This window comes from Lycium barbarum, chromosome 4, assembly GCF_019175385.1.
Source record: "Lycium barbarum isolate Lr01 chromosome 4, ASM1917538v2, whole genome shotgun sequence".
Taxonomy (NCBI): Eukaryota; Viridiplantae; Streptophyta; class Magnoliopsida; order Solanales; family Solanaceae; genus Lycium; species Lycium barbarum.
In genome coordinates, this window is record NC_083340.1 from 39,728,140 (window position 1) to 39,746,066 (window position 17,927).

Genomic DNA, 17,927 nt, shown 5'->3' on the forward strand with positions numbered 1-17,927 from the left:
TTTTTTTGCGCTAGTTTGGTTCAACTTTTTTTTTTCGCTACAAAAGTTGCGGATTCCAAAGACCACGTACCTAGAAGGTTGTAATGTTTCGAAGGTTGTAATGTTTCGAGGAATAATAGGGAGGCATCCCAAAATAAAAAGAAAGGAACAGGTTGGAGCTTTAATGAGGGAAGAATATTTTTGGGATCATAAAAATGGCAAGGATAATAAGGTAAAGTACGGCCTAAACCAAAAAGAATATATTTGAACTATTTTGTAACTATACACCATTTGGGTACATCTGCTCTAAATTGCAAAATTTTGGGTACATCTGCTCTAAATTGCAAAGTTAAAGGCATAGTTGAACCTTTTGCCATAACTTTTTAAGTCCTAAATTGAGAAAGCTCAACTTAAAGCTTAATAAGTAACTAATGACCTCACCGGGATTCATTTGCTGCAATATTGCAAATTAAACACTTAACAATAGATCAGTGCAATTTGGTGCAGACTCTTAATAGAGATTAATACGTCATTCCACTTCTAGCAATTATCGTTCCAACAAAGACTGAAACGAAACACTACTTGTGCTAATTTAATAGCAGTCAACCCGAATTGTTAAGGACACTCTTACCTTTCATCATCCTTGAAGAAAGCAGTTGTTAATAAACTAAGTAGCTCAGCATTGCAAGATTATCTAATTGAACTGAAAGACAACTTAAATAGAAAACAACAGTAATACTTTTGACCACGTAAAAGATAGGCATAACAAGTTCTGCAACAACAAGCTTAGCATCCTAAGTAACACAAAATGTTCAAAATTATCCAAACACATGATAAATGCAAATCAAAACTTTTGCAGATCCAATTGAGCAGTTCACATCTGCTGCAAGCTAGAACAAGAGTCTTACAGCTTGTCCTCGAACTCAGATAGAGGGGTCATCTGCTCCTTCAAACCCTTCCTCTTGCGGATATCAAGGACAAGTTGATTAGCTTGTGAGCCAACTTCCAATGGGTCGGATGACATCATGTCCCAATGATCGAACACACATTGTGGGAAAGCTTGACCTGAAGTAGCAGCTCTCAAGGTACCTGAAAATCCAAATGACTCAACGACAGGAAGGTATGCCTTGATGTTGTAAAGAGGGGTTCCCGGCCTCTGCATCTCCTCGAACACATGTCCACGCTTCTGGTTCAGAACACTATAGATGCCACCGAGGGCTTGCTCTGGAGCTTGAATCTCGACCAGGTAAACAGGCTCCAACAGGCGGGGCTTGGCAGTAAGCTGAGAAGCATAGATAACCCTCCTAGCAGTGGGAATAACTTGGCCACCACCCCTGTGAATAGCATCAGCATGAAGAACAACATCACAGACTTCAAAGCAAATACCTCTCATGTTCTCTTCAGCTAATGCACCTTCCTTGGAAGCCCACTGGAAACCAGCAACAACAGAATCCTTAATTTCATTCAGGTACTGAACTCCTTTACACATATCCACCACCATGTTGGGACCAGTTGTCTCCGGACCAAAGCACCAAATTTTCTTAGCAAGATCTTTGTCCCAACCAAACTCCTCAGCCAAGATCTTGGAACGGATTTTGGGATCATCCCTAGGGCCAATGCGTCCATCATCAATAGCCTCAGCAAGCCCTTCCTCCAATGGCCTGGCTTCCATATACAAACGGTTGTGTTTGTTAGGAGACTTGCTCATCACAGTCCGAACAGACTTCTCAAGAACTGTCTCACGGAAGGACACAACAGGATCAGATTTTATAATTTCAGCACCGCCCATGAAGTCATCCTGCAAGTCCTTCAGGCAGATCTCAAGGTGGAGTTCTCCAGCACCGGCAATGATATGCTCTCCAGACTCTTCTATAGAGCAAACAACCATAGGATCAGACTTTGCCAGACGTTTCAACCCTTCAACAAGCTTGGGAAGGTCAGATGCAACCTTGCACTGAACAGCAACACGCACAACTGGTGAGACAGAAAACTTCATCGCCTTGATTGGGTGAGCATCGACTTCCTTTTCATTGGTCAATGTTGCATTCTTGGTAATATATTGATCTAAACCAACCATGGCAACAGTGTTACCACAGGGAACATCCTCAACAGTTTCTTGCCTCTTACCCATCCAAATAACAGTTCTCTGAATATTTTTAACATATAAATCCTTCTTTTCACCAGGAACAAAGTTAGGTCCCATGATTCTAACCTTCTGACCAGTACAAACCTTCCCGGCAAATACACGACCAAAAGCAAAGAATCTACCCTTGTCAGATGCTGGAATCATCTTGGATACATAAAGCATAAGCGGCCCTTCTGGGTCACAGTTCCTGATGGCATTGGCATATTGATCATCAAGGGGTCCCTCATACAGATTTTCCACACGGTATTTTTGAGCTGTGGAAGGGGATGGAAGATGGTATATCATCATTTCCAGTAGAGCAGTACTAGCAGGAAGCCAGGTCTGCATCACACGCTTCATCAGTGGCTTGCCCATCAAATCTTTCTCATCAGATTTCATGGTTACACCAAGCTTAGTCAACATTGGCCAGAGCTTATCTTTCTGATCATTCATGCAAGTGTTAATAATCTGCTTGATTGGTTCATAGCAGAATTGAACAAACCCACGCTTGCATGAAGGCGACCCGTTGTTTTTGGTTGTCCACTTTTTGGTGGCAGGGTCAAAAAAGTTCTCACCCCAGAGCCTTTCCATCATCTTAGACTCGTCAACTCCGAATTTGGAAGCATACATCTTGGCAAAATTGGTGAGAGTGAAAGCCCACCCATGCAATCCAGCAGAGAAAGCAACAGTACCTTTCTCAGGATAAACCTGGACATCACCGAGAAGGGGATCCTCATATGTAGCCATAATAACATTAGCATTCTCAATAACTCTTTGGAACGTCTGATAAGCCTCCTCTCCATCAACCTGAAGCTCAAGGAAACACCTGTCCATCTTGTTAACTGTCAAGACAGGACGAATCCTTTCACCAAGGGCCTGACGGAGCACAGTCTCTGTCTGGACACAGACACCTTCCACGCAATCGACCACAACAAGGGCACCATCAGTAATACGAAGAGCAGCAGTCACTTCAGACGAGAAGTCGACATGCCCAGGTGAATCGATGAGATTGATGAGGTACTCGTTCCCCATTCTCTCTCCCTTGTAGTTCTTCAAGGATGCATCAGTCATCTCGTAGTAAAGTGAAATACCAGTGGACTTGATGGTGATACCACGTTCAGCCTCATCCGCACGTGTATCTGTCATTCTGACATCACCGGCAACTTCCTGAGCAATGATACCAGCAGCCGCAACCAGAGAATCGGTAAGGGTAGATTTTCCTGTCAGGTTAATATTTCGCAGAATTAGAAATTCCTATTCATCATCTGATTACTAAAACCATAGATAATACACTACTACCAATAACAAGAATATTGTCCATGGCAATACAAAGGAGAAGCAATCTAATGAAACAATATTAAGCAAAACTGTACCACCCCAAAAATATAGAAGGTTGTTTCAATGATTCCAGGTGATCAGAATAAAGTTTCCTTCCCATTTGACATGGATAACAATTTCACAAGAAAGAATTTAGACTAACTTGACTAATATTAGTTTAATTGCTTACCATGGTCCACATGAGCAATAACAGACATATTACGAATGTTATGCTTTAAGTCCATAATCCTCCTAAGCTCTTCAGCTGTGAACTTCACCATCTTGAATGCTTGTTAATGTAACAACTAAGAATTACTTTTTGTTCCTGCCATTTGAAATCACGACAAACATTAAACATCAACCAAAACAATCTTTACAAGGTATAAGTATATTCAAAAGATAGCTTAGTGTAAGACTAAGTATAAACAAGGAGATATTCTGAAGCAAAATATATTTTACAATCTAAAACAAAGCACATTTCACGTCAAAAGCTTATTACCAGGCAACAAACCAAGCTAGTGAAAAACAGATCCGTGCGGAACAAAATACAAGAAAACATCTATATGTGCCAAATTTACAAAAATAAGCAAGCAGCAAAAACTTTAATAAATTGACATCCAACTAGCACATTAGGTAACTTAACAATTTATAGAGCTGTTATATCTATAGCAAATAATAATCAATTGAGATATTAGTCACAACCTAACGAGACAGGTATTTGGAATGCAAAATCAAATATTACTAAACGCTCTCATGATTCTTATCACTCATATATCCATCTAGCCTAATTCATAAAAAACAGATTAGTCAACATCTCCACTCAAGATTTAGGTTAATACACATAACCCTTCATAAAACCTTACATTTGCTGTAACACTCTCATTTCGAACATTATTTTAATTATCAAAAGAATTGCCACGACCTTTTAAGTTATCATTTCATCTATAGCTATAGCTAAACATCAGTCCTTCCTCATTTTAATACGTCTTTTGTTATAGCAGAAATCACGTTTCAAAGTCAATATGTATACCTAATTTCTTTTCTTTATTCTGTCTGTTTTAACCGTAGATCTCTATTATCTAATTGTATCTCATGTATGTTGCACCATTATTCTATTTCAGTTCTAGATGTAACGCAATAATCATACGACTTTATATCGATATAGTAAGAGTAAAAGAAGAGTGATAAACAAATAACGAAAATCTTCAAGCCAATATGCATACAAGGAAATGAAAAAAGCAAGTTATGGATTGACAGTTAATGTGAATAGGCTAAACTAAGAAGAGAGATTAAATGAAATAAGACATGATGACGGAGAAATAGAGAGAGGAGCACTTACAGTGCAGAGAGAAGGAGGCGGCGAGGTCTTCTCTTTGCAACACTAAACCCTTGAGCGATTGAGGCTATTTATTTTTATAACAGTCCATCTATGGGCCGCAATTATGGGCTAATTTGGCCATGGGCCTTATTCCACTGTTGAACACACTTGGGAGTATATTTTAGGGAATGCCCATTGGAAGCAAAATATTTACCCGTCCCTATCCCCATTACTTTTGTATCCTCAAAAAAAATCAAAATTATTTATCCGAAATACCTTCAAAATTATGATGCCAACATAGTATATAAATATACTGAGATGGTATCATAGAAAACTATTTTAGTCCTTCTCTTAGTCCTCTATGATCCCTATCAGTATATTATATCTACTACACGGGTCGCATAAAGGGTTGATGAGTGTTTTTGAAGAAATTAAAAATGTCCTCTGTGATACCATCATGGTATATTAGAGACAAGGTGATACCGTGTTGGTATCATAATTTTGGGGCCATAAAAGTAAGGGGATATGGCGGGTAATTATTTTATTTTCAAGCGGCATCGACGTTCTCTCCCCAAGGCCGGAGCCAAGTGTAACCGAGGGGGGTTAGAAAATTACAGTGTATATTGAAGGTTAAAATTATTTTTTATGTATATATGGTAGATGTTGAACTCCCTTGGCTTCTTCGTATGTTTACTTCTTCATATTTTTGAACCCCTTTACTGAAAATCCTGGCTCCGCCACTGTCTCTCCCCTTTAAGTTTTTCCCTTCAAATGGTCTTGTCTTTAATTTTTGCCCTTCAAAATCGAGTTTATGCTTAGCGGGGCATAAGTTCTTTACAGGGGGTGGCATAACTTGTGAGATATTATCATGCAAAAATACAAGGGCAATTCGCAGGAATGCCCTTATTTTGGGGTGGTCTTTAATTTTTGCCCATTAAATTGTTGGTCTTTAATTTTTGCCCTTCATTAGAACCCTTTGGTTTCAGGTTGGAACCCTCGCTTAGTCAAAAATTAAAAAAAAAAATCTCAAGGCAAAACTCTGCCTTAAGGCAGAATTTTGCATGATTACTCTGCCTCAATATTCTGCCTCGAAGACAACCAACATCGTCTAGGTCACGAGGTAATTCAATATGAATGAGCTGAGGTTGAAGGAGCAGTTAATCAACATCCAAATAATGATCCTCATCCTACATCATACAGGAGGAGTTGGTCAAATTATGTGGCTGAAACTAAATACGGCTTTCATTCTTTGTGTAACTGCTTATGGAAGAAAAATCGCAACTGAACTTTTTACTGCTTTTAGCAAGCAGTAATGCAGCATGTATAGTGCATACTTTCCTGCTTGAAGATAAAGAAGCCAGTAGTTAAGGCGGAATTTTACCTTCATGCAAAATTCTGCCTTTTCTGTCTTGCGAATTTAAACTTCTACCTTACGAAATTCCTTTTTTTTTTTTTACTGAGCTAGGGTTCGAACCCAGAACAGGCGAAGGGCAAAAATTAAAGACCACCCCAGAAGAAGGACAATCCGCGCAAAAAAATGAAAATACAAACTTATGCGCCGCGAAAAAATTATTTGTCTTGAGGACAAAGATTAAAGACCAACACAAGATAAGGGTCAAAGTGCAAATGCCCGATAAAATTGCACGTTTTGCCCTTAAAATGGGGCTGATCTTTAATTTTTGCCCTTTAGCAATCGAACGTATACCTAGTGGGGCATAAGTTCATTAGAAACTTAAGTCATGTAGGGGCATAATTTGTGGAATATTATGATACTAAAATATTAACTTATGCCCTGCGAATTCTTTTTTGTTATAAGGGGCGTAAATTAAAGATCAATCAGCCAAAACTAATTACATTCGCTAGCCAAATATATAATCTTTTGTATAGAGTATACATATTTTATATATATTATAAAAAAATATACGTTTGCCGACTATTATTTTGATTGGCTATTTATGTCAATCTTTCTAAATATTTTCTATACTTGTCTAGTTTTTCCAACTGAACATTTTAATTTGGGTAAATAGCATCCTTGAATTATTAGCATATTTCAATTTTCATCATTTTAATATCCAACTAAAACTTTGACCTTCAATTAAATAAGTTTTTTGTTTTAGTCCATTCATTAATGAAAGGCTAACTAGGTTAACCTCTACCAAGGGTATTCTCGATATTTAGCCTTTGTTTGGACGGTCGTTCCCATGGTTTCATAATGTACAGTATGGTATTGTATTGTATAGTACTGTATTTATGAATACAGTGTTTGGATGGACTGTATCGTTTATCGTGGTTTAATAGCATTTTTATTGTTTAGATTGACTATATGGTACTGTATAATAACATGTAAGTTTACTAAAACACTCTTAACCCTTAATTACAAACTAGTTTATATGTATTAATAAAACTAAAATATAAATAGGTGGTGGATGGGGGTGGTTATTGGGTGGGTGGTGGAGGGGGTGGATGGTGCGAGTTGGGTGGTTGTGGGGATGGGGGTGAGTGGTGTGAGGTGGGTGGTTGTGGGGGTGGGGTGGGTGGTGGTGAGGGGTAGTGGGTAGTGGGTGGTGGGTGGTGGGTGCATGGTAAGGTGGGGGTTCATGGTAAGGTGGGTGTGCTGGGTGGGTGAGATATAATATGGAAATGAAATACGTAACCACGCAAAAATCACCAAATCCGTGATTATAAAAATTGGCTTTTTCATGGTTATATAACTATGGAATTACAATGGGTTTACAATAACATACAACATAATATTAAGAAATAAGGACAACAAACATTTTTTCATAGAAAACAATACAATAATGTTGCAGATAGCCCTCATGACTAATAAGATGTGTTGGTTGGTTAAACAGAGACTTATCTCTCAAAACTTAGGGTCATTACTGTTACACTGTACGTTCTTAATTCTTAGAGCCCGTTTGGATTGGCTTATAAGTTGCTTATAAGCTGTTTTCAGCTTTTTTGAGTGTTTGGCTGGCTAGCTTAAAGTCATTTTGTGCTTAAAATAAGCTCAAAAAAATAATTGGACCCATTTGACTTAGCTTATCTAAAGCAGCTTATAAGCCGAAAAAAAATAAGTTAAACTACCTCAACTTATTTTTTTTAGCTTATAGGCATAAGCCCATCCAAACATGCTCTTAAAGTTGCCTTCTTTTTTGAGGTTTTTCCTTCTTTCTTTAATGCTTCAAGCTTACAAGAGACTACAATGCCGACTTTTGGGTAAAGCCAATGAAGCACGAGCTTTAGGCCCCTAATTTTTGGAGGGGCCATTCTTTATCAATTAGGTTATATATATTTTTCGAGTTTAATTTTAATACATTATCAATGTAAATAAGTTTTATACTATCATATCATTCAAAGAATATTTATAGATAAGTCTCCTTAAATTTTAAAATCTTAAAATAAAATATGTTACCTATTATAACAGGTAAAGATGACATGATAGTATAAAATATAAAATAGTGTAAAATATATATACACACACGCTCTAGTTTCAGCGTACGCGCTTTGCGCATGTTTTTCGTCTCAATGAAATGCACTGAACAACATAATTCAAAAATCCACACGAGACCCTAAACTTTCACTAAAATTGCATAGCCTCCAATATCATTCTAAATTAGGATAATCTTCAGAATATACATACAAACAAATGGATCTTTTTATTGAATATGGGTAAATAATCCAAGAAACGGGTTAAAAACATTGAAAAGATTTGTCAAATAACACAGATTGAAAAATTGAAGCTAACATCTTCTCAATTTACCTCCTCTCAAATGTTCATTGTTCCCTGAGGTTCTAGTTACTAAACTAAAAACGAAAATGAATTTATCGTGTTCGTAACTTTATCGAAATATGTGTGGGCAAATAAAACATTACTAAAATGTGAAATTTTAATAGGACGAAAAAAGCTCAAAGAATATAATCACTTTACTAATCTAATAATTTATGAAAAGCTATTAAATTCTCTGAGTGCGCCTATGCGCATTAATTTAGACATTTTTTAATATATAATTAATTTTAAAGTCTTAAATATTAGTGAGAAAAGTTTTAATATATCATATTGAGGCATCATTCAGTAGATGAATCTTTAAACTTATATAAGACTACAAATAAAATATAATGCATCTGATAATGATATCAATCTTCGTATTAAAATTGTAACAGGCGACTTAGTTCCTAGAAGTTGTAAGAAAGGGCAGAATCACTTTGCTAAATTTACAATTGGTCTCATCGTTCACGAGAAAATAGAAGAGTTCTTCTATTATAATAAATAAATTTGTCGAGAAAGTAGACAATTTGAACCATATTTGTGCTACCGATTATTTTTCTTTTTTTTAGCTATTCTATATTTCAAATCTTTCCTTATATTTAAATTCAAATCTTTTCAAAATCTTTGTTTACGTTTTCAAATCTTTCTCTTTCTAGTCCTTCCATTTTTAAACTTTTACACTTATTTCTGGGTTTTCATATCTTTTTTCAAATCAAATTTATTTGATTTAGAATTCTTAAACTAAAGAATTAAATGACAATTCCTAACTATAAGGAAAATAATCCTAATAGGAATTTTGTACATATAATTTAGTTGATTTCAAAGTCCTAATTATTAGGAAAATAATTAATGAGACTATTTCTAATTAGTAGAGAAATAATAAAATATCAATTTTGTATAATGTGAAATTTATTTTTAAATGGAGAAAAAGGTGAACGACACGCTTTTAATATAATACAGAAGATAGATGATGTTATACGACTACAGAATAAATAAACCACAAAAAACTTATAACGGGCATAAACTAGTTGAAATAAAAAGTCTTTATGCAAATAGTTTAATACCTTATATAACGCTTAACGTGCTTAAAGTACGTATTCACACAATTATTCAAATAAACTAAGCATGTATTTGTAAACCATTTTTCATTTACTTGATCTGTACGGAACCTTTAAATTCAGATTCGTAAAATAAAGGACATTTGAAAATTTAAGTTCTAGATTATTTAGTATCGGTAATATTCAATGCAATTATCTTTATTGTAATAGTTTAGTTTAAAATAAAAGTATTTCAAGTTTCGATAATTTTCGTGCAACTTCAACCTCAAAATATTTATATTTGACCATGTCCCAAGTGGATAGTTTAAGAGTTGCAAAGTTTAAAAAGGATCGAAGAGAGTATTTTTTTTATATATATACCAAGTGTTTATATCAAGCCAATAAATACAAGATATCCGTGTTTGTTTGAAACTCTATTTGAATTGATTCTCCCGGTGGAAGAAGTATTTGTCTGAAACTTTATTTGAATTTATTTTCCCCCCCACTAAAATAGCCTACAAATCAGCGGAAGAATTACACAAAAAAGTGTACTCTATTAAATTTACTTGTACCTTGGATCTCCAAGGGGACATGTATATCCAATTTCATTGTGACTTTTACTTTAGATTCCAAAGTCTTACATAGTTCAAATTTAGATTCTTATTAGGTGAAATCTTAATTAAGATACTAACACAGTTTTCTTATTGATTTAAAATCTTAAATATTTAATTGTAACGTGAAAGGAATTACAATTACGTTAGATCATTTAATAAAGAAATATTTTTATAATATAATTAGAATTTTAAATAAAGTACTAATGTTAAGAGTTACATATTTCAAATAAAAAAAAATTAATAAATAAAAAATTTGTCGATTTCCAAATCTTAAATATGAAGAAAATTAATATCAAACAAATTATAGGTATGTTAAATAGTTCAAATAAGAATTTTCTTTTGTATAAGGTGAAATTTTAATTGATTTTAAAGTTCTAATAAATAGTATTTAGTTGATTTTAAGTACAAAATGTTTTTTTAAAAATTATTGCCCAATTTGAAACCTACTTTTAAAGATTAAAAATATTGATTAATATTAAGTTGAACATGCTGCTATTATAGCTACAAGAAATTCTAGATGACAAAAAGAGGAGGAGAAGAAGTAGAGAAACATATTCCTCCAAGAGTATGAATATATGTGGCTAGAGAGGAGCTCTTTTTATAAATTAGCAATATTAGTATTTAGATATTTTTTGAACATGATGAATTATCTTTTCATCCAAAGTCTCAAACAACATAACTTCTTATTCCCAAAAAATATTGAGTTGGATAGGTAACAACTAATAAGAAAAGAAAAGAATATCACCCTAAAGAAGAAAGAGCCTGAATATTAATCACAAAACTATATATTGAAGCTACGTTTGACCAAAGAAAATAATACTAATACTAAGTTGTTTAGATATTTTTTCAATCGTGAATTGTTTTTCTTTTTTTTTTTTGCGCGGAGTGCCCTTCTTTTGGGCTGGTCTTTATATTTTGCCCCTCATTTATGCCTTCTTTAATTTTTTCCCCTGCCACCTGTTTAATGAATGTTTTTTGACAAAATTACCCTTACCCCATTAAAACCCTTTCTATTTCGTCATTTGCCCTTTTCTTTTCTTTTTTTGCTTCTTCGTTCCTCCTCTGTTTTGTGTCTGTCTTATCTGTTCTAAAATTTAGGTACGAATTTGGATCTTTTGCTCGTTTCAATATTTGTTTTTATGTTAAATTGTTGTTTGTTGAATTGATATCTTTGTCTTTGACGTTTTTTATATTTAATTGATCCTTTTTTATTTAAAATTATAGTTTTTTTACAGTGTCTGTATGATTTTTTGAACTTTAGTTTCGTTCCCCATGTATATATTCTGGTTTTTTGAATGTCGTATTATGAATGTCGTAATATGTTTTAGTTGATTTTGATATGCGTTTTGGTTTTCTTTTTGTTGAATCTTTGAAGTTTTGCCTGTGAACAGCTGTTTTATGTTGTTGCTGTTGTTTTTGTTTAATAATCTGGGTTTTGTGAAGAATGTGTTTGTCTGAGGCAACATATGCCGGGTCCGGCAGAGTTCTTGCTTTTTGAAACTGAAGTTATGCCGGTTCCGGCATAACTTCATGAATTAAGTTAATTTATGTGTGTCTTGGTTTTTTGGTGTTGTCTTGTTAATAATTTTGGTTTTGATGCAATCTTTATGTGTTTTGGTGTTATTTTGTTAATAATGTTGGCTTTTTATGCAATCTTATGTGTTTTGGTTCTTTCGTCTATTATGCAGGTATTTGTGTACCAGTCTAGGGGCTGATTTTTTATTATGGTATATGTTAATTATTTTCATTCTCATTTTTGGTTTATTCTTATGTAAACTCTTGATTTCTGTTGACATTAATTTTTCTTTTATAGGAGGAACATCCCTTGGTTAAGTTTGAACACTGGGTTGAAGGAGGTGGCATGTGGAGTGGTGATTTTCATTTTCGGAGTTTGATTTTGTCCTTTTTGAGTGTCTCTCAATTGGAGTTGTTGAAAAAGGGTGTGTTTGGACAGTTTATGGATTTGGTTGATGTCCGCCTGAGTGATAGTATTTTCCATTGCTTGATCTTATCGCAACTTTAATCTAGTAATGATAGTGCGTTAAAGTTTAAGATTTTTGATCGCGTGTGTGTATTTGATTCCGAGTCTTTCCGTCTTATTACTGGGTTGGATTCTTGTGTTGGCGATTTTAGTGTTGTGTCTAGCAGACTAAATAGATTATTGAGACTTTATTTTCCAAATCAGGATAGAATAAGGTTGTGTGATCTTAAGAGTTTCTTACAGATCAAGTCAAGTAATCGTACTGGTGGTTTTTGGGAAAGATCTAGTGATCCTGTTAGACTTGCTGAGGTCTATATATTGGAGAGGGTTTTGTTGGGTCGTAACGAGAAATGTGTTGTTAAAGGTTATCTCTAATGAAGATAATTGACGATGACAGTCTTTGGGTGTCTTATCCTTGGGGTTCTCTTAGTTTTAATTGGTTGGTACGGTCGATTCGTGGTTGTGTGAAGACTTTCAAGAGCATGCCATCTACACGTTATATGATTAGTGGTTTCCCTTACGCTTTAAATGTGTGGTTGTTGGAGGTTTTCCCTATCTTTCGAGGGTTTTCAAGTTTTCATGGTCTGAAGTCTCCTCGTGTGTTGTCTTGGGGTCCTTCAAAGCAAGTTGATTATAAAGTTATTACTGATAATTTCTTCCATGCTGAAAAAGTATGTGTTTCCCTTTTGTTGATGCTTCTTTTTCTTGGTTCTTTTTCCCTCTTGTTATTTTTTGTGTTTTTGTCTAAATTGATGTGTTTATATTGTGTTATAGAGATTCAAGAAATTTATTGTCCATGCTGTTGTTGTTGGTACGGAACAAGAGATGCTAGATTATCCAGTTGCACTTAAATTTCCTGATGATTCAGGCCCTTGTTCTTCCCGTGCGGTTTTGCCATCTGAAGTTACTTCTCAGATAGTTGATGTAAGTTGTACTTTTCTTTTTGTGTTTTTGGTTGTTTAACTGAATTCTGAGTTAGAGGCCTTGTGGTATAGTATTTTAGTAGGAGACATTTTTGTAGTCTTTTCTGTTTTGGTTATGGAAATTAAAGTTTATGCCCCTTGAGGCATACTTTTTGGTTTTGCAAACGTAGAATCTGTCCCTTCCGGCATACATTTCTGCTTTCATATTTTCAGTTCTGCCCCTACCGGCATACTGTTCTCATTTTGAGACTAATTTTAGTAGGTAACACATTTTGCAGTCTTCTCTGTTTTGGTTTTGGAAATGAAAGTTTATGCCTCTTGAGGCATATTTTTTGGTTTTGCAAACTTAAAATCTGCCCCTTCCGGCATACATTTCTCCTTTCATATTTGAATTCTGCCCCTACCGGCAAACTGTTTTCATTTTCAGACTTCAGTTCTGCCGGTTCCGGCATACTTGTTCAACATTAATTTAGTGACATCAAAAGTAATGTGTTGTTTTATTGATCTGTTATACAGGGTATTTTGTCTAGTGTGAAGAAGCAACTTGATGATGAACGATCTACAATTGTCAATCAAGTAAAGGTATGGCTTTTTATTTTTTTATTTTTGAGTTTGTTAATATGATATGTATACTTTGCATGCTGCATTCGTTGTTTTTGTTTATTCTCATTTTCTTTTCTTGTTTGTTTAAATTTTTTTTTCTCGTTTTTTTGTAGTCTTTGGATAGCCGTTTCGAAGAATTGGATAAAAATTTTGTTGGCGCGATTAATGTTGTGGATAGCTTAGTTCGTGTACATGATGAAACAAAGTCATGTGTAGCAGCTTCTGAAAGTGCTAAAAGAACTTGTTTAGAAAGTAGACTTGACAGTTTGGAAAGTAAATTTGATTATGTGATGCATTGTGTTGAAAGTTTAGTTCGACTGCATAGCGAAAACAAATCTTGTAAAGCTTGTGCATCTGGTAAAAGACAACCTGATTTGGGTTATTCAGTGAATGATGAGGTGAAGTTAGATGCACATCTTGGAAAAGAGGAGAATATGCTTTGTAAAGCAAGGTCTACAAAAAATGAGACGTCTCCCATGCTCGATAAGCTCTGTGATGCTGCTGTTTCTTCATTAAGTCAACTGTCTGATAAAACTCAAACTCTTTCTCAGTTTGAAAAGGAATTTGTGAAAGAAAATGAAGACCGCGTTAAAGAAATTGCTGCAATTAATAATGCTTTTCAATGCGGAGATTATGTGTTTTCTTCTAATGAAGCATCACAAAATGTAAATGAAGCAGCAGCTGCTGTTCAAGATAGTAGAAAACGTCCGAGATGCGAAGATGGAAACAAAGAAGATGATGGTTATCCTAATTGGTATTTGCTTACACCAAGCAGTACTCCAGTTGAGAAACGGTTGAGTTCTGCTGTTGAAGATATATACTGTACTGCAGAAGAGTTAGGAAAGTGAATTGATTTTTTTGTTGTTATTTACGGCAAGTGTTATGTTATTGTGTTTCCCTTTTTCGAATGATGTATATGTAAATTGGTCTTTCATTTCTGTACGTATAATGAAGTTTCACTTTTTCAAACTGTGTTCTGTAGTCTTCCTTAACCGGCATACTTTTGACATTTTGTCAATAGATGTTCTGCCCCTTCCGGCATACTTCTAAGATGGAAGTAACTGTTTTTCCTAAAAATAAAAAAGATAATTAAAAAGTGACTCTTGTTCCAAAACATCTCGAATAAGTGCGACATTTACTTCCAATTAATGTATTAACTATTTTGTTTTAAAAAAAAAATGAAAAGAAAAACTGAAAAATTCTTTGTATTTTTGTGAATAGTTGCGACAGTTACTCCAATTTAAATTTGAGTAACTGTTTTTGGTTTAAAAAAAAAATTCAATAATTTTAATCTTGCCGCCTCCAGCATAAGTTTACCCGTTGGGAACAGAAATTATTCCCCTTCTGGCATACTTTTAAATTCGTAGTAACAGTTTTTTTTTCGCTAGAAATAAAAAAAGATAATGAAAAAGTGACTCTTATTCCTAATATCTCTAATAGGTATTGCTACATTTACTTCCAATTGAAAATGCATTAATTCTTTTTTTTTTTTTTTTTTTTAAAAAAAACTGAAAAACTCTTTGTATTTTTGTCAATAATTGCAACAGTTACTTCAATTCAAATTTCACTAACTGTTTTGGTTTTTTTTTTTTTTTAGAAAAAACTGCAAAACTCCCTGTATCCTCATTCAATTGAAATCCAATCGTTTCAACAGTTATTCCAATTTAAAATGGACTAATTTGAACTTCTATATAAAACCACACAGTTATGCCTACAACGGCAAAGTTTTATTCCTAACACACTTACATTATGCCGCTTTCGGCATAAGTTTTGTCACGTGGTTAGCACGTGTGCAGTTTTAATTTTTTTTTTTTGTTCAATATATATTTGCCCGCTCTTCCTGTAATTTACTTTTTATTTTCGTTTGTTCACTTTAAAGCTTAAGAAGGCAGTTGCTTTGTCACGTTTCCTATATCATCTTTATCATTCATTGATTTCTCTTAGTGGGGTTTCAATTTCATCTGTAAGTTATTAGTTACTATTTTATTACTTGTTGATAAGTTATTTCCTTCAATTGTTTGTGTCTGTATTTTATTTGAATAGGGTTTTCTGTTTTTTTTTCTTTTTACGTTTTTGGTAATGCATTGTGGTAATGTATTTTATGTGTTTTGTTTTTCCTGATTGAATTTTATGTTTTGCTCATGTCAGTGTGCTAAATCATGAGACGACAATTTGGACAAGTTGTTGACTATTATATTCCTCCGGAATAGTGGACGGACACACGCATCCGTGCTGTATGGCGAGGGGATGAAAAGTTTGTTAAATTTGTTGAGAAATTTCTTACAAAAGAACAGTTGGTAATTTTGAAGAATCGTCCTTTTGGGAAATTTATGGAATTACATAATATAAAAATGTCGGGTATCTTGGTGAATTTTATGTTGTTGTCGGAAGTTTAGTGTTCTGAAACAAATGAAATGCATTTTAATATACAAGATAAACTTGTGACATTTACAGACCAATCATTTAAGAGAGTCACTGGGTTATCAATTACTGAACCTCCTAGATCTTTCTATGCTAAATATAACAAAACCAATGGCAGTCGTCTTTTGAGAAGATATTTTGGTGTTGAAGATGGTAAAAGGAATTTGGAAAAGAGGGATTTGAAGAATGTGATGAGTGCTGAAAATGTAGATTTTGAAGATGACCTTGATGCGGTGATGCTAGCAGAGGTATACATTCTTGGTCGTGTTTTATTGGGCGGTAGAATTGATAAAAAGGTATTGTGACAGCATATTGTATACATAGAGGACAGTGAATTGTTTGAGCAGTTTAATTGGGGGTCTTTGTGTTTTGCCGAACTCCTGAGGTGTTTCAAATCAAAATATAAGTAAGGGATAAACAGACATACCATTGATTATGGTGTTGTTGGTTTTGTTTTTGGCTTTAGTGTTTGGGTTTGGTCTAGGTTCAATGACTATCACAAACAATATGTTGATATTATTGGCAATTGTCGTGAACCTCTGATGTTGTCGTATGTCAGCAATAAATCTCCACATTTCAATGATGTGAAGAAATTGCTTGTATCCGAAGAGTACATGAGTGGAAAGGTAATGGTGTTTATTGCCCTTTACTTTTCGTGTCAACTTTTAATGTGGTTTTTCTTTTTCTGTTTTGATGTCATTATTTATTTTATTGTTGTATGGATTTTATTTCAATAGCGAGGTAAGGGGTGGTTGATGAATCTCCAGACAATTCAAGTGGTGATGGAAGTGAATCTGAAGATGCCAATATTGCTAGCAAATCCACTGAAAGCTCTTCTCTAGAGCGTCGCATTGAGGTATTTCTCATGGGTCCTCTCCGTTTTTCCTGTAAAAGTTTTGTTCCTTTTTTTTTTCTCTTGAGTTTAACACTTTGCTGTATTTGTTTATTCTCACAGTTCCTGGAAAATGTTTGTGATGTTAAATTGGATAGCATTTTGAATAATCAACAGAAGGAGAAGGCCCGGATGGATCAGCTGATTTCTGCTTTGCAAAAAGCAGGGTTAAATTTTGAATCCCAAAGTGCTTCTGATGCTGAAAATGTTCGTTGACATGTTGATTCTCCTCGTCATGTTGAAAAGGGTAGGCGCAAGAGCACAAGATCTGTTCATAAAAGTGCTGCTGCTAAAAGGAAAACTAAATAAGCCATGTCTCGTAAAAATGTTGAGCAATCTTCCGTTGGGCAACGAAGAAGATCGGTGCAGTCTGATGTTGGGGAAGATATTGCTGATCTTAGGCATTTTGGGAATCTGAAACTGCCACCGGAGACGAGGGGGGAAACGGTGTTGATTTGTCTAATGTTGAGGCTGAAAGTAATCAAGAAATTCAGATGGAAGATATGCAAGCCGGTTCTAGTGAAAGAACCGTTGATGAGACAAAGTTGCGAGGCAAAATCCAGTTTTACAAGAGAAGAAAATTACGCAAAACATTACAAGATGCAAATGCTTCTCTAAATGTGGCATTTGAAGATGTTTTTGGAGAAGGCCAAGCAAATGTGACATGTCCCATGGAGACAGATGTTGAACAAGTTGAATCTCTAAATGCAACCGAAAATGTTGAGGTTGAATTGGCTTCGGTAATTTTACATTTATACTTTGTTGTTTTCTAAATCTAAGTTGCCTGGCACACTTTTCTGGTAGTTGACACTTTGTGTGCTTTTTTTTGTTTCCCTATATGCAAATGATAGTTTTGCCCGTCCTGGCATAATCCCCTTTTTTATTGCAACTCATGTTCTGCCTACTCCAGCATACTACCTTTTTCGCAAAGTTATATTTCTGCCTACA

The 17,927-nt window shown here is 34.6% G+C and overlaps 1 protein-coding gene across 1 annotated transcript; it reads right to left on the minus strand.

The window, feature by feature from the left end:
• Positions 1 to 699: 699 nt before the first annotated feature.
• LOC132635925 (elongation factor 2-like) lies at positions 700 to 4,891 on the minus strand. The gene is made up of 3 exons (XM_060352536.1): positions 4,761 to 4,891; positions 3,612 to 3,746; positions 700 to 3,324 (listed from the first exon to the last, which is right to left on the minus strand). Exons 2-3 carry the CDS (start codon positions 3,700 to 3,702, stop codon positions 884 to 886), a joined length of 2,532 nt encoding a protein of 843 aa, XP_060208519.1. The 5' UTR covers positions 3,703 to 3,746; positions 4,761 to 4,891; the 3' UTR covers positions 700 to 883.
• Between the last annotated feature and the right edge of the window lie 13,036 nt (positions 4,892 to 17,927).

Excerpts from the sequence above, each read along its gene's own strand:
- LOC132635925 (XM_060352536.1), bottom strand. The coding sequence starts at position 3,702 with ATGGTGAAGTTCACAGCTGAAGAGCTTAGGAGGATTATGGACTTAAAG. Across the intron at positions 3,325-3,611 it reads TATTGCTCATGTGGACCATG|GAAAATCTACCCTTACCGAT; the intron begins GTAAGCAATTAA and ends TTAACCTGACAG.